General features: G+C 43.1%; 1 protein-coding gene across 5 annotated transcripts; it reads right to left on the bottom strand.

Annotated features, from left to right (window-relative positions):
• Positions 1-976: 976 nt before the first annotated feature.
• ankhd1 (ankyrin repeat and KH domain containing 1) lies at positions 977-26857 on the bottom strand. 5 transcript variants are annotated; one of them, XM_073487608.1, is made up of 39 exons: positions 26429-26857; positions 23043-23196; positions 17150-17306; positions 16758-16920; positions 16484-16631; positions 16161-16394; positions 15939-16033; positions 14963-15118; positions 14338-14419; positions 13923-14114; positions 13719-13828; positions 13368-13455; positions 13114-13241; positions 12860-13003; positions 12663-12765; positions 12283-12545; positions 11830-12117; positions 11337-11745; positions 11089-11228; positions 10890-11001; positions 10651-10796; positions 10407-10549; positions 9478-9691; positions 9211-9386; positions 8748-8910; positions 8557-8652; positions 8324-8440; positions 7614-7782; positions 7305-7504; positions 6857-7212; positions 6446-6598; positions 6069-6218; positions 3627-5214; positions 3226-3415; positions 2816-2941; positions 2289-2540; positions 1998-2182; positions 1742-1909; positions 977-1616 (listed from the first exon to the last, which is right to left on the bottom strand). In XM_073487608.1, exons 1-39 carry the CDS (start codon positions 26705-26707, stop codon positions 1557-1559), a joined length of 8097 nt encoding a protein of 2698 aa, XP_073343709.1. In that variant the 5' UTR covers positions 26708-26857; the 3' UTR covers positions 977-1556. The 5 variants fall into 5 exon arrangements, with proteins under 5 accessions (XP_073343709.1, XP_073343708.1, XP_073343710.1 ...); XM_073487607.1 differs by having other exon boundaries at positions 14963-15126; positions 15941-16033; XM_073487609.1 differs by having other exon boundaries at positions 11830-12111; positions 14963-15126; positions 15941-16033.
• Between the last annotated feature and the right edge of the window lie 936 nt (positions 26858-27793).

Below are 27793 nucleotides of genomic sequence, written 5' to 3'. Positions count from 1 at the left end.
GAACAATATGGCTGCACATTAATGAAACAGCATGGGGATTTAACAATTGCAAAGTCCCATAGAAAACTTAAATATGGCATGAGAAACAAATGTTTTCCAGCTGCTGAAGTGTTTTATTTGATTTAAATTATGGTAAATCGAGAGAAATCAGTGCTAAAATGTGTAATAATTAACTGGGGCCTACAGGCTCAGACAAGCATTGTCAGACTATCTAAATGATATGGTCCTAGAAAATAATCAATCTTTGGCACTCCAATCTATGACATCCAAAAGCAGATTAGGTTTGATCATGACCACTTAACCCTGTCAAAAATGTTGAATAAAAATGTAATGTTTGCTAGTCTTTCTACTTTTAATAAGATCCCCACTATCACCACTGAGTGGCAGTATTGAGGAGAGTTCAGTGTTGCAGCCATCATCGACTCCGATAGGTGGTGATGATGTATTTTGGGTTGGAAAACAGTATTTTTGCCTCTGATGGCACAATAAATGATTGCATTTACAGTTCATTTTCTATACTGCATATACTCATATTTGATACATATATATATATATGAATGTATGTATGTATATTTAATACATCAGCCCCATTAGCTTTCCAACTTGTTTGTAGGTCAGATTCAAATAACAGATGCACCCTGTATAAGTATCATTGGGAATGACAGTGAACCCTTCCGGCTAGCTCAAGTCTCAGCTAAAATAGTTAAGAAAAGAAAAAAAGAAACTAAACATTCATACTGTGATTTACAAAAAAAGAAATCTTAAAAATCTTCTTTACAACCATTAAGGCAGGTTTTTAAGACTCCAGCTGTGAAGAGGACGAAAGAAAGAAATGATGCCCAAAAAGGCTTTCAAAAATGACATATTTTCATTAGTTGAAAAGTATGCCATGTCTTGATGCCTGTTGAAGTCAACCATGAAAATAAGTCAATAATAATATAATAACATAATAATGATTCATAAAACAGCACACAAATACTTTTCAATCTTTTTATTGAATATTAAGGTAAATATTTCACATTAATACAGGCTACATAAAGTAGAGCCACTATACGACATGAAATTTACTCTCATTTTAACCCTTTTTAGTATGTAAACAATTATACATGTATTTACCACTCTAAAAGGTTCTGATTTCTCTTTCTCTTTAGGTAATCATCATCTAGTTCTGGGCCAAGTTTAAATAGCTACTTCATGTTGAGCCCCCTGCAGCCCAAGAACGGTGTATGTGGGTTTAAGTCAAAATCGCTAAACTACGCAGAGAATGGATCCTGTTAAACAGGTGATCGCGCATGTTTGTTTGCATCAATCGAGACACTGATTACAGCTCTCGCCCCAATTTCCTCTTTCCTCGTTTGAGATAGGCACATCAAAGAATGGTGTCAAGAGAACTTCCAATTCTTCAACCTCCGCTCTGCACTCTCAGGTCTCTACTAAAGTTTACATGTTGAACGTTTTTCTTTTTTCGTTTGTCTTATTCGGTCATGTTCGTCAGTTGGTATTTCATGTTTGCGCTGTGGGTCATGCTGTGTGCGTTTGATTGCTGTGGACGCTGTCTAGTTGACGTGGTTCAGGTGCACATTGCCCACATGAGGTGCCCAGGTACCAGGCCACACCTGAGGGGAAAGAGGATCAATAAAGGACAGATGTTAGGACAGATGTAGTCAAATATTATTTCAGACTATTGTCTGAGATACAAGCCTGACTGCTGACCTCCAACCAGCACAATAGAGGGCATTACCTGCTGTTGTGGGTCAGAGTTATCTGCATTGTTTGGGACCACTTTGATGATGGGGCTCCATGCAGGGTCACCAGCGTGCAAACCATTGTACATTGGTCCCCCTGGCCCCTCTGCCATAGGAGGATGAGGGGGCAGCATGGTGCCTCCATACATTGACATAGGCATCCCCTAAACACACAATAACAGATGATTGTTTAAACATGTACATAAGAGGAAGAGGGGTTAAATTATATACGGAGCTGTGGCTTTGTGTTACCTTTGGGAAGTCCATGTAACTGTTGGGCAAATGCTGAGGCTGGTGGTAGTTGTTAGCAGGGTTAGCGATGCCCGTGTCATCCTGCTCCATGGGCTGGTGCTGAGAGAAGGCCGACTGCTCCGCCTGCAGCTGAGGGTGCATCATGTGGCTGCTCATCAGGGGCTGGGACCAACCAGACATGGCCTCTGTACCAAGACACACAGGGGGATTAGCAATTTTCAATGATTATCAGCAACTGAGATTTGTCTTAATTCTAACAAACACAAAAAGGAAAACAAAATTCGCTCTCACCCGAAGCACTGCCGACACCGAATGACCAAATGCCTCCCTGTCCAACAGATGCCGTGTAGCTGGTAGTGAGCAGAGGTGGGTTGACAGAACCCGTCTGCCTGATCCTGGCCAGCCGCTCTGTGCCGATGGGTGGAGGAACCTTCCGGTCCTGCTGCGAGGAGCTGCCTGGCTTAGGCTGGGGTGGAGGGGCCACAGCTGAGGTGGAGAGGGCTGAGGATGACACCGTGGAGGGAGGCGGGACAGGAGATTCACCTGGCGGTGGAGAAGAGGAGGAAATTGTTAGGGGACAGATGAGATTCACACATCTGAAGGTCATAAAACATTAATTTTCACAGTGCCTTAAAGATGCAAACTAATGAACAAAATCAAAAACAGAAAACAAGTAAAAATGACATTCAAGGATCTATAGAGGGTTACAGACAAAACAAGCCAACACATAAAAAGATCAGTACAGAATTACATTTTTAAGTCTAAATAGATAATTCCAGGCTGAAAAATCAATGAAAAAACAAGCGTGAGCCTCGCACCTGATGTGGATGCGCTCCATGGGTGAGGGGAAAAGTGCTGTCTGCTGAAGGAAGGTGTGCCGACCGCTGTATGACCGTGCAGATAGACAGGGCTGCCAGAGATACTGGTGGCATAGCTGGTCAATGCTGTGAGTGCAGACAACGAAAGAGACAACAGCTCATTATTGAGCACACGAGTAAGCAAACTCTACCTTAAAACTTCAGGGTCAAATGCCTCATTGTCAAGACAGTTTGTATTGTGCTACCTTTCTCACATGACTATGATTTCATTATATTTGGTTGCATATATACTGCTACTACCCCCATTTTTGTGCTGATTTTTAGTAAGGTTCCTCTCTAAAGCAGATAATTTATCTCAGAGGAAATATGCTTATATGATCTTGTATAAACTAAATTGAAAGCTGTCATACCAATAGGGCTGTTGACCATCCTCTGTGAGGCAGAGCGGTAGCCAGGGGCTTTTGAGCTGTCCGGAGGAGGTGGGGGTATCATATTCTCAATCTGGCCCATGTTCATGTAGGCTGGTGGGGCTGAGTACGACTGCTCTGGAGGTGATCGAGCTGGCAGATGACATGCACCCCACACCTGATTGTTTCCAACCTGCAAGGCAAGCAGAATAGATAACAAAATTTTAATTATTGGGTGTGAATGATTTTGGAACCATGACATTGTACCGTTTACTTTAATCATTTGTAATTCTGTTCAACTATTTAACTTCACTCGTTGCCATTTAAAATCACTGCAAAAGCACAGCCAAAATATAACAAGATGTCTGTCTAATATTTGAATTTAAAATGTTCTTTAAACTCACCTGGCTGTTGTTATCAAAGATGCTGCTGAAGTTAAAGAGACCTGCAGGACCGAAGTTAGGGGGTATCTGCTGAGGCTTGCCTGCATTGGCCACATGCTGCATCTGGGAACCGTTCATCATCCCCAGGTTAGCAGAGACCTGAAGGGAGCCTTGAGCCTGGGCTTGAGCTTGGCTCTGGGCTTGTGGAGGCAAACTTGTGGGCTGGGACGTATGGTTTTGGGTCTGTTTCGGGGGCTCTTGCTGAGCATTGAAGGGCACAAACACAGACTGTTGTTGTTGCTGCTGCTGCTGCTGTTGCGTCTGCTGTTGTTGTTGCTGCTGCTGCTCAGAAAGGGAATAGTAAGGCCCTGGTGGCTGCATACGATGGGAGACTCTAGGCGCGGGGGCTGAGAAGTGGGGTACAGTGTTGTTTGGGTGTGCAACATTGTGTGAGAGGACAGGAGGAGGTGCCGAGGGGAGGTGGGAGCTGTGCTGGGGGTTGAGGAGGGGTGGTGGAGCCTCTGAGGATGGTACAGAGGAGGGAGGAGGAGGTAACTGCTGTCGAGGCTCTGGTTTGGGAGGTAAAGCCATGGCGGGGGCAGTGAAACCCACAGAGTTGATGCTCTCACTGACAGAAACAGGCTGGTTCTCTACTGATAGAGAGGGCTTGTCTTTTCCAGGGGGGGCAACGACACTGGGCTCTGTTTTAGCTGGGGGTTGGATGGGGGGCTGCGAGATAGGTCCGACTGACTGCTGAGGGGCGTTCGCGGTGGCTGTAGTGGAACTGTGATGTGCAGGGGAACCTGTGCCTCGTACTGCATTGCTGCCACTAGTAGCAGTGGCAGTAACAGACACAGTGGTGACACCAGCAGGTTTGGGGTCGGGGGCAAAGAGCTGTTTTCTGACAGAGGAAGGAGTGGGGACGCTTGGCTGGGGGTTGTATGGAGTAGGGTTCGGGGTATGAGGCGAGCCTGCGGTTGTAGACGTGTTAGGAGCGATGGTGGTGGTGTTGGTGGTCGTGACTGAGGCTCCTGAGCTGGCTGTGCTGCTGTGTTCACTGTGGGTGGCGTTGGGTCTGGCCTGGCCTCCAGTGCTGTTGGTTCCTCCGTTGTGTTTTGGGGAGCTGTTAGCACTGCCGGGACTCACAGGACGCACAGGGAAGGGCCCCCAGGTGCTGGCAGCAGGAGAGAAGGTGCCACCAAACTGGGCCATAGGTAGACGAGGGTGCCTGATCTGGTGCATGGTCTGAGCAGCCAGTAGAGCCAGCTGAGGGTGGGCGTACGCCAGGGGCAGAGACACAGGGAAAGGCTGTCTGACATTTGATGACAGCCCCTTCCCGATCTTCCCCCCAGCCTGAGAGGAGGATGAAGGCGAGGATGAAGAGGGCTGGAACGAGACGCCTGTGGGAGTGACCAACGAGCTCAGGGCTTTTGGCCCAGTGGTTGAACCGCTGGTGGCCCCTGTGGTGCTGGGGAAGGAGGCTGAGGTTGTTTTAGAGCCTGGGGCTCTGATGTGATTTCGGGGGATCAGATCTTCGAGCTCTTTGGCTGGGTCTTGGATTAGAGCATTGATCAGCTGGACTGCATACCTTGTAGACTCCGTGCCTCCTCTGAAACAACAAAATGCACTTCATTCAAACTAAGTACTTGTGGTAAAAAGTATACCAAATCAAAAGTGATCACATTAACATAATTCACTATGATTAAGTTTTATGACAGACCAGGGCACAATCAAACAAGGGCTTTGTACTAGCAATAGCAAACGTGCAGGTTGACAGTTTTTACTATAATAATTAATTAGGGATGCTTCAATTGTGAAAATCAAGACCGATATCAATGCTGATATGTATGCTTTTTGTTGTTTATTGCCCCATTTGTGCCAGGTAAAACAAGAATCTTCATTATGAAAAATAACTAAAACTGTAATTCAGCGCTTCATTACACTATCTTTGAAAGAGGACACATTTGCCCATATAAATTTGTGAAACAACCTTTATATAATCTTATTTCACATTTTAAAAAATTATCTTTTTTTTATGTAACTGCTTCAGGAGCCCTGTTAGACTACTGCAATTACTTACACATTGCAATGATTTTTTCAGTTCTTATAAAACCTCACAAACTGATGGCAGGGATATCACAAATCATGCAAAATTAGTTAATGTGAAAACAGATAAACATCGGCCACTGTCATCGATGAATATCATCTTATTTGCCGGTGGACCAATAGCAGTCAACAAGCCAAATATCAGCTGAGACCGATGTTCTGCCAATAAATCAGTGCATTCATAACAATATTGGTAGACCAAGATGCATCACATCCATTAGGGCTGCAGGCCATTGGTTAATCAAGTGTGAGTGAAATACATCATCTAGAAGGGGCTTACGTGCTTAATGCATCTAACCAACTGTTACACTCCAACTGCATTTCTGTTTGCTGTCCGCCAGAGGGCATTATTTTTACCTTATGGTGATCATCCTCTCCCCGTTCTTGTCCTTCTGTTTGTCTACGTCAATGTGAGCTCCCGTCACGTCCTGGATGGCTGTGATGTTGCAGCCTCCTCTGCCCATGATCCGAGACACGACAGAGGCTGGCACAGACAGCTTCTTTGATCTTCAAAAGGAAGCAGTGACATTTCATTATTCATCTGTCTATTCTGGCAGATGGGAACTGTGGATTATAATTCACATCAACTGACATCCACAAATAAAAACAAGTTTGGTGCCGAATAAAAAAAAAAAAAAAAACATCTTTCTTTTACAAATCATGCACATAAAGTAAAACTTTAAAACCCTGTGAGAGGTTGCAATGTAAACAAACAACATAAAATAACCACTAACCTTCTGACCACCTCCTTCCAACCTTCTTCTCTCTTCTGGCCTCTCTTGGGGCTCGTGAGGCTGAGTTTACTGTTGGGTGAGGTGATGGGAAGAGCCATGGTCTTGAATGGAGAGGGTAAGGAGTTGGAGGTGGAGTCGATCATGTCCGGAGCTCTGTGACAGAACGGGCAAAGCTCAAATTTAGGGCTGCATCTAAATTATTTTCATATCGACTATTCTGCTGTTTACTTTCACAATTAATTGATTAATTGGTTGGTTATGAAGATATGATCTGTTTTGAAATAAGCTAGAAGTTTTAGGAAAAATACATGTCAACATACTTAACAAAAGTGCCCAAAGAAAAAATGTTCTCACTAGATAGCCAACTAGTGTGTAAGATGATGAACTTGCTCTGCTCCAACAGGGACTCACTTTTGCGTTGGTTTTGAGATGGAGACTGTGACCTTGTTGTCCAACTTGCCGTCACTCTGCGGCTGAGGACAGTGTCTCTTCTCTGGGCCGCGCAGGAGGACCTGGGACTGAGGCACTCCTGAGGAGGGGGCTGAGGAAGAGGAGGAGGAAGAGGAGGAGGAGGAGGAGGCGGATGAGGTGAGGTCAGGGAGGTAGTTGAGCTCCTGACTCTTGCCCCCGCTGCTGCTGCTCTCACTGGCACAGTCGGTGCTATCCAAGGGGTCAGAATCGCTGTTGCCACCTGTCACTCCCCCACCCCCACCCCGTGGCTCACCATGGATCTTGTTCTTGTCAGCCTTGTGCTGTGCTAGTGCAACCTAGGGGGAGGACATATACACAGGCACTTTGAGTCAAATTAACTTATCAAACAAAGACAAACTATACCATTGATAAAAGCTGTAGTGCTCACCTGCGGATCCTGTAATATGATGGGTTCGTTGGGCGAGGAGTCCTTGGTCTTGTTCTTTTTGTTCTTACGATTGGTGCTCGGGGTAGTGGCCACACTTGCTCGCTTCTTACCAAAAGCTGTAGTGAAAGTGGTGGAGGTGGCAGATATACCAATGGTGGTGGTGGTAGTTGCACTTGGAGGCTCAATAGGAACATCTGTTTCTATGGGGAGGAAAATACAGGAACAGTTACAGACCACTTAATTCTAGTAGAACAGAGTAGTAAATATAAGACAACTCTAGGAACTTAAGGAAAAGTCATAGAAAGTTACCATCAGCTGAATCCTCCTTCTGCTCCTGCATCTCAGAGAAATCCTCCTTGGTTTTCTGCCCCTCCTCTTCCTCCTGCTTCCTCTTCTGCTCCTCCTTCTTCTTCTTGCGTTTCTCCTTGCGTTTCTCACGTTTAGCAGCCAGGGCCTGCTTCTTGCTCTCCTCCCGGGACTGTCACACACAACACAGAGTCATTTTAAATACATGTTTGTCGAAAAGTGGTTGCTGGATTAACAAGCTTTCTTTCTGTATAGCGACTGTAAGGCCTGCATACACCATCAGACAAAAAAAAAAAAAATACATCTTTTATAAATACGGAGGTTCCTTTCTTACATTTTTGGAATCAAGGCCTGATTAAATTACTTCTTAAATTTGACGTTTTCCCAAATAAGACTGTACTCCCAATGTTCCTTTTTTCCCCCCTTTTTGTTCTCAATTGATATATATGCATATATATATATGTATTTATGGATACGTGTAATGTGTGTATGTAAATAAGCTATTTATTTTCATTACTTTTTTTTAATCATTTTGTCAGCTATAATTGTTTTTTATTTACACCGATGGCTCCCGACTTGAAACAATATTGAAAAAATATGTTCCATGTTTAAAATCAATAAAGATATGGAATACAAAAATAAACGTGTGTCCTTATCCAGTATATTCAAAATATGATAACTTCCCAAAACACAGACACAGGATGTGACTTTACCTTCTCCAAGTCTAGCTCCTTGAGAAGAATGCTCGCATTCTTGTTGGCCTCGGCTGCCTGCTGGTCTTTGGCTTTGACAATGGTCTCCATGCACTGGTGGCACTTCTTCAACAGCTCCTGCAGCAACAACAACAACAACAACAACAGGAAAACAGCTGGAGTTAGAGCTCTGCTAACATCAACATCAGTTCTGCCAGTTCTGACTAGTGACTGAAAAGGAGAGCAACACCTACCTTGTCAGCGATGGTCGCGATATATCTCATGCACTCGATATCTGATGGGAATTGGTTGACCTCCTTCACAAGATACTGCACCACCTTCACATGACCCTAAAATTTTAGGCAGAATGGTTAGAAACCAGAGGCTCGCCAAAGAGACGCCTGTCGCACTGACAATCATGGTTCTGATAGTCTGAAGTCTGCACCTTCCGAAAAGCAGCCATGAGTGGGGTAATCTTGCGGTTGTCGGCTGCATCCACATCAGCACTGGCATGCACTAAGAGCTGCACCACGTCAAAATGACCGCCGTTTGCCGCCAGCCAGAGAGGAGTGTTCCCTTTCTTGTTTCGTACATCGATATGGGCACCCCTGCAAAAACAGAAAGGAGTCAACGGACTCATCTATGGTCGATACCTGATTTTAAAGTTAATGTGTTTTTTATACTTTATACTACTTCACCAGCATTCTACATAATGTGAAAAAAGCACACTTTGTGCATCAACAATGAAACCAACCCAGCATCAGCATCTCACCTCAACCAGCATGAAAATTATAACCTTCAACACAGCCCTAACAGCTAATTCACTCAACAGCTGAAGTGACTGAGGATTAGCTCATTATAAGAAAACCAGAACATGGTTCAGTACAGGAACACCCACGAGCACTCACCTGTTGATAAGCAGCTCACAAAACTTGTAGTGGCCTTTGTCTGCAGCAATGGTGAGGGCAGTGTCTCTGGATGAGGGCACAGGTGGAGCATTGACATCGGCACCTTTGTCCAGCAGCACTCGGCCCACCTCTGCATAACCTCCTGAGGCTGCCTCCATGAGAGGAGTAAGGCCGGTCTGCACAAAGTCAGAATATTCACAAATTAATTCATCAAATCTGGAAACTGGAATCCGATGTGTGTTTGGTATATGTGATCCAGACGCTCACCTTAGCACGATGCTCTACGTTGGCCTTGCGATCGAGCAGCAGACTGACGACCTCAGCCCGCCCCTGGAAGCACGCAAGGGTGAGAGCTGTGTTTCTGTTGGTCTCGATCTGGGCGTTGATGTCCGAGCCCATGTCTAGCAACAGCTTCACAGCCGGGACGTGACCATTCATAGCTGCCAGCATCAGAGGAGAGATTCCAAGCTTGCTGCCAGTCCTGGTGAAAAAAATGTATTGTTTAGAGAACTGTTGAGTATTTGTCTTGGTTTCAGTTATCATAATTTTACTGCAATTCAGTAACTTAACACGTATTATCAACTCAAGCACTGATTGGCAGTGATGGACATATGCGATGTGCTAATTTTCAGCCCTTTTCTGGAGTGATGCTATGACACCTGTAAAGATCCTTACGTTGGTGCGTAAATAGTTTTCCATGCATTTCTGTTAAAGTAGCTCTCAAACATTGTTTAGTCACCACTGAGTTTGAAGAGAGACTGAAGTAAAAGATATTTTAAAAAGTAACCAAGGTAACATTGTTGGTGGCCTCCATGCTGCTTTCTACTGTTTGCTGTTTTCCCTGGCATTCATGATGTTGCACACAAAAAGGAACACACTTATCTTTGCCAGTCATACCCACAATAAAAAACCCATATATGAGCAAAAGTGGTATTACTGTATCCTCATTCCTTATTTATAAACAGAGGTAATCATGTGATCATGGTTTTACTTTTGGGTGTGGCTACAAACATTTAATGGAGATTTCTGGCACCTTCTGATTTAAAAAACTTAAGTGTCTCCATAGTACGTCCTCATTCACTTTCAGGAACTAATAAATGTCACAATCAGATTAACGAAATACTAAACCTAACATTGGAAGACATGTTTCACTCCTTCCAAGGGGCCAAAGTGATACTAAGGTTCCTAGCGCTCACCTGGAGTTTATTTCAGCCCCAGCATTGAGGAGTATCTTGATGATGTTGACGTAACCCCCAGAAGCAGCCAGGCTAAGAGGCGTGTAGTCGGAAACATTGCGGTGTTCCTTATTGGCTCCCCGAAGCAGCAGCAGCTCAACCACCTGACCGGCACAAGTGATGATTACACAGCATAGTAAAACGATGAAAATCATGAGCAGGAATGTCAATATTGTGAAGGTAAACTGAAAGACAATGTGTTTACCTCCTGACGTCCCCCAGAGCAGGCCAGGGAGAGGGGCGTGTCTTTGGTTCTCTCTGACTGAGCCTCAATGTCACCCCCTTTGTCCAGGAGCACCTCAACCACTCCTACGTGGCCAGCAGTGGCAGCAAGGATCAGAGGAGTAAAGCCTGTGGAGAAAAGAGGGAATATAAGGGTTACTTAATATATGAAACATCTATTATCAACTCATTTCATATCTCACTAATGTTTAGAAGTTGTACCTTTTTTGTCCCGGTGCTCAATGTTGGCTCCCCGTGCAATAAGGACAGACACAAGCTCCTCATGTCCTCCTGCACAGGCCAGCGTCAGCGCTGTGTCATGGTTACTCTCCGTCTGTGAAGAGAACAAAAAGTAACTAACTTTGTACAGACATGTCTTTTTTTGAGAATTATGTCATGTAAAACTGGCCCTGTGTCTTACATGTGCATCTATGTCGACAGAAGGGTAGAGGGGCAGGACCGAAGGGGGCGAAGCGATGTTTGCGGGCATCTGTGTTGGTGGCTGGGACAGGGGTGTGGGTGAGGTTGTAGTGTTCAGCATGGGCACGCGGCTGCTCACAGCTGCAGGAGAAAAAAAAAATTTAGTTATTTGATATATAAAAATAGTTATTTGAACATACACGAGGGATTGAGCAGACACTTGCACCCAATGAGAGTCAATGCACTTACCTGCCATGATGTCATCCAGCGTGTCTGTGAGCGTCTGTGCAGGTGTAGCTACCATGAGCCCATCTGGGGCCTGCTGAGGTATCATTCCTGGGCCTAACCCAGCCAACTGTTGACCCTGCTGCTGTTGGCCCAGCATCTGCTGCCCTACCAGTACCCTCTGCAGCTCTGGGCTGGTGCTTCCCGGGTAGTCTGCAGGGTTGTAGTCGGGCAGGGGTTGGATGGGGACGAAGGCAGCCTGAAGAGGCGGAGGAGGAGGCTGGGGCTGGGCCTGTGGCGAAGGGGGCAGAGGAGGCTGCTGTGGCCCATCCCTGTAGAGGATTGTGCCCACCTGAGGAAGCTTGGGGTAATCGTCCTCTTCTCCATCCCCATCTTCCTCCGAACCCTCCTCTTCATCATCATCTTCCTCCTCCTGAAAAAGTATAAACACCTTAAATCTCTGCGGTCAGTAAACAGTGTAAGGAGTCACAATAATATAAAATTAAAACAGCCTCACCTCTTCCCCTTCCTCTCCTGGCTGTTCCTCTTGCTCCCCATCCTTGATGGCCTCTTCGTCCGTGTCGGAGCCAGTGTGTACTAGGGCACCTGGTGTGGCGGGAAGAGGCCCCGAAGCAGCCGTCGTACTTCCAGGCCCCGGGCCTGGGCCCTGGCTTTGTCCTGGCTCCTGCTCCTCTTTTAAACCCTTCGCCTCCATATACTCTTTGGTGAACTGTTGCTGCGTTTTCAGCTGCAGCTGGCGCTCCACCTTCTGCAGCTCCTTCAAGATTTTCTTCTTCTTCTGCACCTAAGTGGACAACGGCCACATCCTTATTTGACTAACTTCTGATACGCCGCTACGCATGTTAAATAACATTTAAGAGTGGATTTGCTTGTAAGGTCATGTCTATCTTTCTTAAATCTTGAGAAGATTCAAGTTGAGATCAGATCTTAAATGAATGACTTATTATACCTGCTCCTCTCTGCTTTTCTTCAGCTCCTCAATCTTGTCTTTGGTGAGCGGCTCCCCCTGAATGAGCTCTAGTGACTGAAGCTGGGCCTTCTCGATAGCGCTGATTCTCTGGCCAAGCTCATTGAGCTTTCCCTCCGTCTCCTCCACAATGCACTCGAGAGGCTGGCACAAGTGGAAGGGCGGCAGGGGCTCTGCTTCAGGCCCTCGGCCCACTGAGCTGGGGACACCGGGCTGGAGGGCTGCCTGTCTCTGTTTGGACACGCCTGGATTTAAACAAAAGAGATTGAAGATTAGGATGAGTTAACAACAGAATACTACAAAATTAGGAAGACAAGAGCTCAAATGCTAGATAAAGTCTTCAACTTTGTAGCACTGATTACCTTTGCTGGAGACGGGTGGGGGTGTGGCGATGTTTGACGGGGCACGGTCAGGCTCCTGAGGGGGCACTACCATGGCGAGAGCTTGGAATGGGACGCGAGGAACCTGTAACGACAGAGTACATGTTAGTTTCAAGCAATCAAAAACAACTATTAGACCTGCCTGAACATTACAAGGTGTGATTTATTGCTGCATTTACCTGAGAGGCATCTTGCGAGGGGGGAGTGAGCTGGGAGAGGTCGGGGGCTGGGACAGATAGGATGTTGTTGGGATAGTCCAACAGGTAGGAAACCACATTGGTGTGGCCACCCTTAGCAGCTTCTATCAACATGGTTGAACCATCCTACAAAGAAAAAACAAACATGGTTTCAATGATGTGTTATTATTTAACATATATGGAAAAACATAAATATTCTAACTGGTCTTAAACTTTAACCAGAGTGTGTGCATTACTTTGAGTCTGTGTGTAGGATCCGCGCCATGTGCCAGCAGCAGCTCCACCACAGCCAGATGTCCTCCAGCACAGGCCAGAGACACCACTGTGTGATCATTGTTGGCAGTAGCTCTGTTCACATTAGCACCTGGACAAGAGAAGAAGAAACACATGAACTCAAAGTGTATGAGATATGTCACGTATTTCCTCTCATGCTTTAAAAAAAGGGACTATATTTAACATGGTTATTCTGAACAAAGAGTCAAACTCGCACCTTTGCTGATAAGGAACTGCACTGTACAGAGATGTCCTGCCCTCGCTGCCTTCATCAAGGGCGTCCGCCCCCCTTCAGACTCGTGCTCCTGGAGGACAAAGTTGAAAATGTGTTTGTTGAATCTTAGTGCGGTGCAGAAGTTAAATAAAAGAGTTCCAAGCTATATATGACCAGAAAAATATGACTCAACAATAATGCTGCTCTGGTTCTACAAGCTAAAAACCCTGCTTCACACAACAGACTGTGTTCAGTTCGATCGATTAACATTTGCACACAAAGACTGTTTTCTAAACCTATGTAAAACAAAGGGCCGATCATTGGTGACAAAGGGCATTTAAGATCATGGCGTACCAAGTTGGCTCCAGCCTGCAGCAGCACATCGGCAACATCAGTGTGTCCATTCTCGCACGCATATGTCAACGCTGTGTCACCTGTTGCTGTTGTGGCGTGAACATTTGCCCCTGAATAACAGAGATTAGGATTGTAAGCACAGAGGTATAACTGGACATTTTAAATGCAACAAAGCTTAGCTAAGCCTTCTCTCCTCTGGCTCACCTGCAGCCAGTAGGTATTTGACCAACTCCAGATGGCCTTCCTGTGCAGCCTCCATTAGAGGTGTGGAGCAGCCCAACTCAATGTCGGCGCCTGCCTTGATGAGGAAGTCAGCCACTTCTAAGAAACCTCCGCAGCATGCTAGAGTCAAAGCTGTCTCCTGGGTCTCCTCTGTCTGGGCATTGATGTTAGCACCTGGACAACAGTACAAGAATGCTTAGTGATGAGTAACTGTCTCGCCTTCTAAAGTGCAAAACATGCATCATTTATTAACTTAAAATCCCTAAACCATGATCGTATATTTTCACAGATTACACCAAGCATGGCTTAACAAATCCAGACAAGTGTGCACTTTTCACTGGAGTGGCACTTGGCATAAAACTTTGATTTCTCAGATGCAGGAGCAATGCTTGCTTACCTTGAGCCAGCAGCAGTGCTACCATCTCCTCATGGCCTTCTCTAGCTGCTTCCATCAGAGGGGTGTAGCCCTCATCATTGACCTAGACACAAACGGAAGCATCAGCAGGTAAGAAGCCATAGGGGCAAGTATGACTCACTGCAAGAGTATTCTGTGGTGTAGAAATCAGCTAGTCTATTGTGTCTGTGTGTCTCAAGACACACAGACACAATAGGACAGAAAATGTCAAACCTCACTACCAACTGAGTGCATTTTTTTTTCTTTATTAAGCTTTAAATAACAGCAGTGAAATATGGACAGATAATTTGTTTTATCTTGCATTTTTTGAGAGACAAACAGTGTAGTTGGTCTCATAAATGTCATTTAAATGTCAACAACAAATGTAATTCCCATTTTGGAAACATGTTCTTATCTAATCTCTAATTTCCATCTACATTTTAAGATTTGGGCTAGTAAAGTACTGATTCAAAAAGTGAAGGCCATTCTCTACAGAATTTGTGAAATTCATACCTATCCTACAGCTACAGCATAATTTGTATATATAGAGAAAGCTCCAAAATGGGAATTGCACTTGCTTCTTCTTAAACTTGTGTTAATATTAAAGTGTCTGTCTATTTACACACACCTCCTCTAAGTTGGCTCCTCTCTCTATGAGCAAGGCTGCCAGCTCCACGTGTCCTCCACAGGCTGCGAGGGTAAGGGGCGACTCGAAGGAATCTGCTGGCATGTTGACCTGCGCGCCGCTGTCCAACAGCAGCCGTGCCACCTCCACATGGCCGTCCTGGGACAGCGAGACACACAGAGAATGCAGAGATAAGCACCTGAATAAATATGTGGGAACACGAGTCCGAGAACCTTGAGGTGCTTAAAATATTCACTTTAAAACAATGTGCTATAATTTAATTTCCGCTTAAGAAATCAATATTTTATTTTCATATTTTTTTCTTACTGAAATTCTGTAACAGTGTCATCATTATGTCCATAAAAGATTGTGGAAAGACAATCAACATCATGTTATTTCTTTCCCAACATTATTTATCTTGAATATTTATAATATATGCCAGTTTTTAGAGTGGTCTCGGTGACATAGTTGAATTTAACAGCTATGCTTTCTGAAATATGTAACTTTCCCCCCACTTTTGTGTACAAGGACATGACTGTGTATTATGCTGAGAGCTCTGCCAAAATGCTTGATCGTGGACACCACAGGTGTACAGCTGTTGTGCTGCCACACAGCACACTGTCACAGTTAATGTAATTAATTCGCTTAGAGAAACTCTTACTTTGAAATGGTTTTAAAGTTGAATAGTAATCTAACAGGGATACAAAGGTAGTCTATAGATATATAATGTAAAAAAATAAATAAAAAAAAACTGAGCCATGAGAAATGAATGAAATTCTGGAATGATATTATATATTATATAGATATAAAAATTGTAAGAAGTGCTTGTAACTGTAAGAAACTCGCTTTTTTCCCCCAACTAAATTTTACAAAAAATTAATACGAAAGTACACAAATAATACGAAACAAGCTGCGAGTGGGAGTGTAACCCAAAATGAACCCTGAGAAGAAAATATTTAGGTTTGGGTCAGATGCTCACCATGCACGCCTCCATCAGTGCTGTGTGCATCTCATCTGTTTTATGTTCCTGGTCTGCTCCAGCCTCCAACAGAAAACGCACCATATCCAGGTGACCTGCAGAAAACAAATAATTAATTTTCTAAACCCTTTCTGACTGTTAAAGTATGAGTAACGAGCATGTTAACGACAAAGAACTTAAATAAGTTACTCAACAGGACAGCGTCAATACTTGAAGTCTGACCTTTATAGCAGGCGAGTGTGAGAGCGCTCTCCTTGAACTCATTGGAGTGTGTGTTGATTCCGGCGCCATACTCCAAAAGTACCCTGGCCACCTCTACGTGGCCAGCACTGGCCGCCTCCATTAGAGGTGTGTGTCCGTTCTCGTTGTGGTCCTCAATGTTAGCACCCTCTTTCAGCAGCACCTTCACCACATCGACGAAGCCACCGGCACACGCGTACGTCAGAGCTGTGTTGCCTGGATGACAGACTAGAGGTTAATCTGACTGTAAAACACAGGGAAGAGTAAAATAATCAGAACGTTAAAGAAATGAGTAGGGGTTTTACCTGTGGAGGACTGTGCGTTTACGTCTGCCCCGTGGACCAGAAGCAATTTGACAATGTCCACATAACCTCCGCTGGCAGCAGCCATAAGTGGCGTTATGTCTCCCTTGATGCCCCGGTCCTCTACATTGGCGTGCATGGCCAACAAAACCTAAAGATGGAAGATGCAAATAATAAGGTTTGTGTGCATGGAGGCTTGTCAACAACAATTAATTAATTATACATCATGATTCTATCTTTGCTTATCACATCCCACTCTAACCTTCCTTTCACATACCTGTGCAAGTTCATAGTAGCCGGCCGAGCAGGCGAGGCACAGCAGGCTCTCCCCTTCTTCTGTGTGTTCGTTGACGCTCCGTCCCTCATCCAGCAATTTGCGCACAGCGTTGACATCCCCGTCTGAGCACGCCTCTGCTAAACTACGGCTGAAAATAACCAGACTGCTACAATTACTGCCACTGTGACAGGTGAGCACACATACGCCTCACAATTACGCAATCGCTTCCAACGAGCAACATGCACACACACGCAAACGTACTGTATGGGCAACTCAGATGTGACAGAAAAGAGAAGCATTACATAATTAAATGTATTAACTTGTTGATAACTGTATGAAACTGTACAAGATAAACTGGCATGTGCCAGTGTCAGTATGGGCGAGATACATACTTGTCGGCTTGGCCGGCGTTGAGTGTGTTTTCAGCTCTCATGCGGGTCAGGGCTGCTGCAGCTTCGTCCAGGGCACAACTCACAGATGACGTCAGTCGCCGTAGCACCTCGGGGTCTGCAAAAGCTTTACCATCGGCAGTGGACAGTTTACCGATGCCTGCCGAACACCAAAAGGCGAGAGGTGCATAGGGCAAGGCAAACCACAGGGGAGCACAACCACACCAGACCAGATGAAGAAGCAAGTCCAGTCCAGCCAATCCAAATCCAGGGTTAGTAGCAGCATACACAAAGAGGAAAAAGGGGGAAAAAAACAGAACAAAAAAACAAAAATCACACACAGAAAACACACACAAGCATTTGTTAATATGGCTTAATATCTTTTTTCACTACTTTCAGTACACCATCTACGATTCTTCATTCCTAAAATTTTACCAATGACTGTGTCATACGGTACACAACAATGTCTGCTGGGCTATGATAGGGATGTCCTGTTAACAGATCTGTGACCAGAACTAGAATGACTACAATGAGGGAGGTAATGTTAGCTGTATATGCTAGTAGACATTGCTTCAAGCTGTTAATGGTGGAAAAGGAAAAGGTCTCATCCTGTGTGAATTATAGATGGGTAAGAGGCAGTGAATGTGAGAGAAACAGAACCTGGAGACAGTGGTCAGTGAGAAAGAAAAGCACAGCTGGGAGAAAAACAAAATCTCATATGAGACAAGAATGTGTTTGTCTACGTGTGTTTGTCATGATAGAGGAGAAAAGCCAAAGAGGGGAACAAGAGGGAAAAGAGCAAATATGCGGAAATATGCGGATTTACCGCCACGGGGATGTATACCGGCACTAACCAGTGAAGTCGCACTTTACATATTTGTCTGTCCAGACTAATTCAATATACGTAGTGAAGACTCTGACGAATGTCATGAAAATGTTTTTTTTGCTGAAATGAAAGTTATCACAATATCGATGTGTATGATTCCAGTGAATAACTTCCAGTAAAAAACACACTGTCTTCACATAGGGGCTATTTTTATAGGAGTGCAGAGGACTGATAGCTTTGTCACATATTGTAACGACAATCACCTGAAGCTCAATATCAGCTAAACCAATGAGCTTGTTTTGGACTACTGCTGTGTGTCCATTAGTGTGTACGTTCATTGAGGAAAAACAGCAAACTTTCAAATTCTTTGTATGTTGTCACACGTTTAGCCAGTCACGCGGATTCTGATAGAAGCTACAAACTCTAAAACGTAGGTACTTTAAACACTTTGGCAGGACAGAAGATTGCTACAATCACCACGGTTTCAAGGTGGGCGCCCAAAATTGAGTGTCACCAGTTCAGTATCCGACCAAATGTGAAATTTGGTCACAATCTCCCCTCCTCTGTGCCTGAGTCATGATCTTGAATAATGGCCAGAAAAGTGTTTTTGCAGAACATTATGATGTCACATTGACCTTTGACCCCTTTGGACGCAACATGTTATCGCTTCATCATTTTATCCTATTAAGACATTTGTGTGAAATTTTTGGGTTATGGCCAAAAACATGTTTTAAGGTAACAGTGACCTTTGACCACCAAAATCTAATCAGTTCATTCTTGAGTCCAAGTGGATGTTCATGCCAAATTTGATGAAAATCCCTTCAGGTGTTTCTGAGACATTGTGTTCACTGATGTTGCAGCAGTGGAGGCATAAAAACAACTTTTACTAATGACCTACATTAAAAGATCTCTTTCAGAAGACAGAACAAGGACCATTTCCCAACCAATGAAACAATTCAAGTGTCTGGGCTGAGTGTGGAGGCTTAGGGTTTAAAGATATGTGTACAAATGAAGCAAGAAGGAGAGAGAGAAGGAAAAAGTGTCGGCTTTGAACTTTTCAGCCTCAGCCTCAACCCATCCATTAGCCAGACAGAAGTGAGCTCCAGTCCTTGTGGTCCTCCTGTGTTTGCACCACTAGGCCTGAGACTCGAGCTAAACTTAGTACAGCTCTCAGGAGGGATTTTGCAATGGTCCCCCAAGACAGAAAGAAACAAGAGGCCAAGGAAGTTGATCATTAATGTTTTACTGTATCGTGTTTATCTCTGAGAATGCAAGTTCACTGAACCAAAACAGACTGAACACACATCTGGGTTAGACGCACTGTAAGTAACTCAGAAGAAAACAAAAGAAGCCAGCTGATGATTTTTCCTAACCCTCTTTTGGAAGACCTATTTGTACATGTCTAACACAATAGCCATGTCTACAGCTGTGAACACTGTATTTTACATATTTTAAACAAACACAGACTCACCTATTTAGGTTTAACTCTCAAAATGGACACTGAGCTCTCACTGGGGTTAAGGCTGTGACTTGGAGCACTCGAAGATATTTTGGTTTCAACTGAAACAAGTTACTGGCTAGCCACTGAACTGCCTACACCCACTGTACCACCAACACAGTATGCAATCTGAATAAACATTTTTATCCAAGTCGCTAATTAAAATTTCAGCCAGTGTTTGTTTGAGAAGAGCCAACGCAAAATTGCAAGCAAGTCAACATTTAACCTCATTGAATTTCGGAACGAAAGCAGTTGCCGTCTGTTATTTTAACATTAACGGATCAACTTCTGAATCTGTAAACCAACTTTCAGGTGTAGCCAATAGCCCACAAGGCAGGAATAAAGATAATTTGTATGTTTTTCTGTGAAATTTTTAACAGCATGCTAGCACAGCATACTAGCACCAAGGCTTTGATGCTTTTGAAATAGCCACATACAAGTGTCCTTAACCCCTGAAACCTGCCTTGGGCTTTTAAAGCACAGCACAAATGTGTTTGGATCCATGGAATCCAATCCAAATCCAAGATGAAAGGGATGTTAAGCATGTTTACCCATAAGCACCTGTTCCTGCACCGCTCCCCCGAAAACTCTGACATGTTTACACAGACAACACAATCTTCTAACTACTAAAATAAAGTGTCAGGGCAGGTGTATGTACCAAATGCTTGTTCAGAACACACAACTGGCATTCACACTACTCTGGCACCTGATAAGAAATTGACATACAAGTCGCATCACGATTAACACGAAAAACCAGATTAAGTCGGTTGTTGTATTCATATTACCTAATGTATGATCATTATATTTCTGATATTCATGGTACTATCCACAAAGATGTGCATTAGACTACAGCAGATTTTTTTCTACAGCAGCGAGCTGTTATTTGTAACACCACTTAGCCCTCAGTTCACATGATGACCTTTCTTACAAATGCAAAAAATTAAACAACAAATTAAACAAGACTATGATGCATAACACATTAATTGAAGCATAATTCATGTCTGTAAAATTGGTTAATGATAACTCTAATGCCAAAACTATTTGTCTGAGATAAAGCTTTCAATAGATGTACCCGACAGCTTATAAAATACAGAAAGTTCATATGTAGGCAGCTTCTGGTGTTTTATACGGGACTTAGTCGGAATATGGGAAGTCCACAAGCCCTGTTTACCTTGTGTTTTGTTGCCAGTAAAGGAAACACATAACCTTACTAAAGACAAGAAATGCCTCTCAGTGACTTTTACTGCTCACAACCAGATAATGAATTGGCCACTATTTAGCTGCTGTACAGGCTTTACAGTTTAGCTATAGTTCAGAGCCATAGATCTTAAAAATGCTACCTAGTGTTGAATGAAATGTGCATTAGTCAACTTGAGAACTCTCATTCCGATAAATTATTTTTGTCCACTACTCTTGAGGCCATTTATTACTCAATTATTTTTGTTTATTCTTTTGTGTTTATTACATTTCATTTTGTTTAAGTGTTTTCTTATCCCTTAAACTGTTGTTTATTCTTTTGTGTTTATTACATTTCATTTTGTTTAAGTGTTTTCTTATCCCTTAAACTGTTGTTTAAATGTTGCTTAATGCATCTGTATCCACCCAAGTACAGTACTTTGAAGTGTTCAAGTTTACAAGGTCTGATATAAATAAACCTGCCCTGCATTGTAAATTCAAGTGTCTCTGCTGCATGGTGTCTGGTCACTGTGCCCTGAGAGGAGCCATTTAAAAGATGAGAATACTGACACTTGTTTGGGAGAATTAATTTAAGTGTGATTGGTGTGCTAACTTATGGTTTGACAGAAGAGCCACCTGCCAAAATACAACAAAAAATAGGACTTAAATATTTTCTTACTAATTATCATACCCAGTTTTGTTTACATTCAATGATACTTCCTAAAATGCATCGTTTTAACCCTTGCTGCCTTATAAACATATCCAATGTATTTCATAATGTTGTCATAACTGTATTGTTTCTAATAGTCTTCCTCTCCTTAAAAAGGCACATAGCTACCTTTTGCAGTGCAATGAACAGCTGTTGATAATTTCTGCCACTTTCTGCAGTCAGCAGAAATGTGTATCACGTCGCCCTCATTCAAGGCGTGTACCTTGCATGTAAACTGTGATGGAAGTAGGACTGTGATTATTAAATCACACTGTACACCTGTCCAAATGCTGCAGAAAGCAACATGACCACAGAATTGTCACAAATGTTAATAAAATTACTACTGAGGCTTGCAATATTGACTATCTGCTGACACCAAATCTGACCCGATCTGTACATTCCCCTACATCACACAGCTGCACATTGCACACTCAGACCTAGATTCAAACTAAAAAAGACAATTCGATTGAGAAAGTGTCTAACACTATCTATACATAGTAAAATATAGGAAGCATCACACCTTTATTTTAATGGTTTCCTGTAATATTTTGTATAAGGACCCCGCTATACATTGTTTTTACAGATCTGCAAAGTAAAGAGTGGCACTCAAATTTTGGCCTCGAAACTCGAGCCAACCACTCTTGATCCCCCCCTCCCCCAGAAAAAAATGCTTAAGTTCAGAAACTGTTAGTATGAAGCAGGACAATGTCACATTTTTTGTTATTTGGCTCTGTACTCCAGCGCAAAGGTTTGTAAAAGAAACAATGAGGTTAAAGTGACATAAATCAGCTTTAATTTGAAGGTGTTCGCTTAAGAATTGCAATGTGGGGGAATTGTAGCCATTCTCATACATAGTCCCCCAATTTAGGGGGCTTAGTATGTTTTGGAAACAATAAAATAAGCTCAAACTACACCACCTTATTATACAAATTGAGGTGATGGTTTTGACAGGCCTGATACTTGGCTACTTTGTTCATGCAAATAATAAAGAGAGGCTGTTCAAATTTTCCTGCCACAACCATCACAATCTATACTCCTCTCTCCGCTAATACTACACAAAAATTCTATAGAATACTTTACAAATCAATATCAGGATACATTAAAGGTATTATAATGCAAGCTGTAACAGATCTTAAGCAAACGGATACTGTAAGCTGCCACCTCTTCTGTTCCAACTAGTCAGGGAGAAAGGGGAATAGAACGAGATTAGCCATTAGCCGTTCAACATGGGCTCTCTGCATGCTGTGGAGGCTCAAGCGTGTTGCAGCGTTAATCTGCCCGGTAATGTTCATAAGCCCAAACGAGGCCAGGACACCCAGCCCTAATGAATTAATCTACACAGACCTTCTTACACCTCGATTACAAGTTCTAATCAAACTAATTTATCAAAACCACTTTAAAACTATGTGCTGAAATGACACTTTGCAGAACCGGCAGGTTCTCTTTATTGTAGTTTCAGCCACAGGACTTATATAAGCTAAGACTTCAACTTTTGTAGGGATTTAGAAGGGAAGGGGGGAAACTGAGGCAGAAAGACGTGGTTTTACTTATTCAAAGTTGCCATATGTTAAAGCACCAATTAAGACTGGTTAGAGCAAAATAGGTGTGGCCAATGAAGTAGTAGTCAACTAGAAATGAACATCTGTCAGGTCTTAAGCTGAATTAAGTTCAGCGGAAGCAGTCGTACCTGCAGCTTCCAGTAGAGCTTCGAGTCGGGCCTGTGTCTCTGGATCAACTGTCCTCAAATCTACTCCATCTGTGGCGCTGGACAAAAGCAACTCTGACGCTGTCTTCATGATGGGGTTATCAAGGTCCTCCTGGTCCAAAATGAACGACTCCACCTTGAAGTAACAGAGAGGAGGGTAAAATAGGAAGAATGTATTTCACATCAAGTCTTGACCAGTCTTTGTTAAATAGCACAAACAGAATAACAGAAAGTGTGACAATATTTGCATTATGTTTCTAAATAAATCATCAATATATTAATACCACATTTCCATTTTTCTGTGTAGAAGTGGCCCAGCACACACAAACAAACCACCTATAAAAAGACTAGGCATGCTGCCCTTGTTTATTTACGGTTTCTTTCAACGGAGGGAAAACAAAAAGGAGCGCAGGGATAAGAGAGTCAAAGCACAGGAAGTGCTACGGCCAGGAATTAAAACCCCTGCACACATGGAGAGATTCAGCTGAGAGTCAGCTGCCCAAGTACAGCACCACAGTCTCATACCTGAGCTTTTGCCCTGTCGGCTATCAAGTATTACAGTGTGTATTACAAACATTTTATTATTCCAAAAATCCCCAAGTGAGTCAACATAATGAACAAATGTACTATGATAACAATGCTTTATTTCCTTCTAAGTGTAGCTGCACTGTCAATTACTGTTTTTGTCAATGTTACAAAAACCCCCATCAATATTTTTTGCCATATAAATTACAGCTATACACACGATACTGAAGACTAGAGTTTAGAGATTACAAATTAATAATGACATGTTTTTCATCTGATTACAATTAAGAATAGCAGCCTGTTTTAGTCCTCTCCTTGTAAACATTACCAAGGTAAACAATATTAAACATATTACAAACAAAATATTGATATAAACAAACACAACCTACCCTTAAATAGATTATCTGACTTGTTTATATTTAGTGAGTTTAAGAGTAACAGCTGACTGTCCTGTTTTTGACATTTTAGTGGTGGAACTTGTTAATGTTTGAATTGCACACTGTATCTTCAAATTAACTTCAAAGTTGTACCACAGATAGTTGTGGAGATTCCTCATGACATATTATCAGATCCTTCTCCTTAGATTAAATCGTCTTCTGGAAAAAAGTTTTTTGGTTTGCATCTAGATTTGACCCCTATTTACAAAACATCAATATATCACAGACACCAATGACGGATTCATACAATTCCATGCAAGTGATTAAACTGTTCCAAACATTGTTCTTCATGACATTTTAAGTCAATCATTAATCTTGTGTAGTAGGTCAGGAATAAACATTAGCTATACTGAGAATGACAAATATGACAATATCATATGACACACAGCTAACTTGGGAAAACAGTCTACCTTGAAGGTGAGATTTTGAAATAATTAAAAAGATTTAGAAGAAATCGCAAATTATTGTCATTCAAAATATGCCAAACAACCTTTGACAAAAACTGGGAAAGTAACAATCTCTGTGTCCATCCATAAGCTGCAGCAGGCTTTCAGGGCCTGGCTCAGTGTTGGGAGAGTGTCAGCATTCAGCAATGTGGAGGAATTCAGCTATACGATAGGAACACAGAGCACAACAACCCATGGGGGCTGTAGTTCTACGAGGGCCTTTATAACCAACAATGGGCATCAGTCTTCACTATTAATGAACTACAGTTGCCAGAGTGTTGGTATCCAGAGAGCTGGAAAGGCCTCGAATGGCATCTGCTTAATCCTGGGGCTCAGATTTTAGCTACTGCCCAGAGCAGTGAGTTCTCTGCTGGAGTAAAAACACAACAACAAACGCACCCTTTCAGACTTCTATAGTAGGCTGAGTGAAGGGAGAAACATGACACGGAGGCCGTACATCTGCAATTTGATTCAATTAAACTGCCTCGAGATGCAATTGTCAAACTTGATATTTTCTTCCACTGCTACTACACAGCTGATGCTCAGACAGAAATGGCTAGGCTATATTGACACTGGTATCAGCTGACAGCCATACTTGTTTAACTGGCATGGCTGTAGTATGTTTCAGACAGATAGCCCTCTGGTCAGATATTAGTGAAGTATAATAGAGACAGCTCAACAGGTATTGTGCATTGCTCCGCAGCGCCAGTTCTCTCCACACCCATAACTCCTTGATGACAGTGTTTCTTACAGTAAATACTGCATCACCTTTTGGAGAACTATGAATATTACCATGAAAATGTCATTGAACTAAGACCTTTAATAGGTTTGTGAAAATCATGTATTAGCCATGTAGCAGTCTGACATGTTCCAGCCTGTGTCTGCTGCAGTCAAAGGATATGTTTAACTCAATTACATGACAATAGTATAACTGACAGCTCACATTAGACAAGACATGCAGTAAAAATACGGTTTGGTTATGACATGACATTTACCGAGTCTATTAACTTTTTGATTATTGAGTTAAAATCCCCTAACAGCTGGTTCTGTCACACTGTTATCTAAGAAGGTAGTTTTGGGTGGCGTATCATATTCGTGTCGTGGAGACAAATATTTGCTTTAACCCATACACCGATCTGAGCCGATACAAAACATGTCTAAAGCGTGTTTAGTTGAGGTGGAGATGCCATCACACCTGTCCCCGTGTGAGCCTGCCAGCACATGGAAAGTTGGACACCTCTCAACATGAACTCTAGCTGTTCTCAATTGTGACAACGCAAATGAAGTTGACACAGTGGTGGTGGCTATTTGACCGACAGAGACGAAGGATGTTAAAAAAAAAAAAACAAAAAAAAAACCCCAACTAGCTTATTTGTCAACACCGACTGTCGAAAATTCGAGTAGTTCCGCGAGGAAAAGCATAATCTAAACGTATCGAAAAGTTAGCCGAGAGGCGATCGGAGTTAATTTACATGATTTGGAAAAGTGACGTAATTGCACCACAACTACGAAATGGCAGATAGTTAGATGGCCGTTTACGTCCGTGGGTTTACGGGCATCTTCCATTTGCTGTGGCTGGAAAGCTGTTGGAAGAGCTGCAAACTTGTGATGGGTGTTGCGAGACGACAGCACCGAACGAGGCCGTCTACGCTTCCACCCGAACTAGGCCGTGGTCACAGCCTGCGCTGCATAAATAAAACATTTCAGCCTCTTAGCGTGAACAACTGCTTGTGTCTCACCAAACAGTATCGACATCACAACACTCCATAGGCATCTGGACTGACAAGAGGTGTTATTCGCTTAAAGTGCTGGTTTATTTTACGTAATTTCAGCGGCCTGGGAGGGGGTGGTTGCCAACTGTGTGCTAACTCGCTAGCTAGCAGGCAGCTCGCGCTAGGAGAGGAATGTTGCCTAGCACTCTGGTTAGGCTTAGCTAACTAGCTTAGCTTAGCGTAGCTACCTCTGAAACCTCGTCTTCGTCGCTGCCGGATCCTGGACCTGAGGAGAGGACGGCCGCGGCCGCTAGTTTGAAATCCAGTCTTTCTGCTGCAGGGCCGCCTGGTTCGCCGTACAAACGTACTTTCTTTCCACCTACACCGATACCAATGCCCCCTAGTCCGACTCCTCCTGGTGTCGCTCCTACCCCCATCCCTGCCACTGGGGAGCGAGGAGTCACCGAGTCAATCTCGTCCTCGAAGCCGTCCGTCAGCATTGCCGTCCCGGCTACTGCATCCTGCATACTTATGTTCACAATACGTGTGTTAACGAGCTAGCTGTTTACTTAAACGTCCGTTCAGGCTCCTTCTTTTAGGATATTTGCGTGTTTTACTTCAGGGAATCCAGAAACTCTCCCGAAGCGAGGGTTGAGGAGGATCTCTTTCCCCCAGCCATTAACTTTCTAACAACCTAACCCGATACGCACTGTTTCTCAGAAAGACCACCCCTGTAGGGAATCCTGATAATCCTATTGGCGGAGCTGGAAAAAGCTCGGTTTTCAATTGGTCAAAATTAATGCTTGTCAAACGCGAGACCGCAGCGTCATGTTAGGTTTACCAATATCACGAGGCTGTAGAACGAACGTCAAGACATGACATGGTAGGCCAACTTAACTGGTAGCTAGCTTTACTAGTTCATGTAAACTCTTATTGGGTAATATCATTAAAGGAGGGACTACAGGCAAAATATTCTGGTCCCTTCTGTAAATGTCAACCACACATTTAAGGTGATTTTAAATGAGAAAAAATATCAGTGTAAAACTGAACCTCACAAATTATGAATGATGCAATTTATTACTTTAATGTGTTAGTGATCACAATTTATGATTAGAATAAGGCTAGAAGAAATAAAGGGACATGTTTCAGGGTAATTATTGTGAGACAAAAGACACACACACTGAGAAAAACAAGAAAAAAACAAGTTGAGCACTTTATCATAATCACACTTTTTTATTTAAAATGAACTGCTTACATGTGTACATAATGTTTTGCTGTAAATAAGTAACACACAATCCTATGAAATAATTCAACCTATTCAGTAGGCCTAGGTAATAGAGACAAAAAAAACATAGGTTTCACCAGTGACTTCACTCACAGTAATCAATAACTTCATTATCAAACCACTGAGGCATAAACATTTCTTTGAAGTGGCCCCCTGGTGCAAAATTTAAAGTAATCACGAATTTAAAAGTCTTAATAGGGACTCCAGTGAATATTTCTTTCGAACTTTACAGCACTGCCACTGACTTCAGCCATCTGTCCATCATGACCTAAGTCAACCAATTGGTCTTTAGTTAAAACTGCTGTCTTTTATTTATTTATCCTGTAAG

This window comes from Pagrus major, chromosome 18, assembly GCF_040436345.1.
Source record: "Pagrus major chromosome 18, Pma_NU_1.0".
Lineage (NCBI taxonomy): Eukaryota > Metazoa > Chordata > Actinopteri > Spariformes > Sparidae > Pagrus > Pagrus major.
The sequence above is the reverse complement of the archived record's forward strand: the minus strand, read 5'-3'. Positions and strand labels throughout refer to the sequence as shown.

What these genes read in the sequence shown, in the direction of transcription:
- ankhd1 (XM_073487607.1), bottom strand. Translation starts at nt 26,707, where the DNA reads ATGCAGGATGCAGTAGCCGGGACGGCAATGCTGACGGACGGCTTCGAG. An exon ending in TCATATTACAGGATCCGCAG is followed by an intron (nt 7,213 to 7,304) that starts GTGAGCACTACA and finishes TCCTCCCCCTAG; the next exon opens with GTTGCACTAGCACAGCACAA. An exon ending in ACTCTGACCCACAACAGCAG is followed by an intron (nt 1,617 to 1,741) that starts GTAATGCCCTCT and finishes CTTTCCCCTCAG; the next exon opens with GTGTGGCCTGGTACCTGGGC.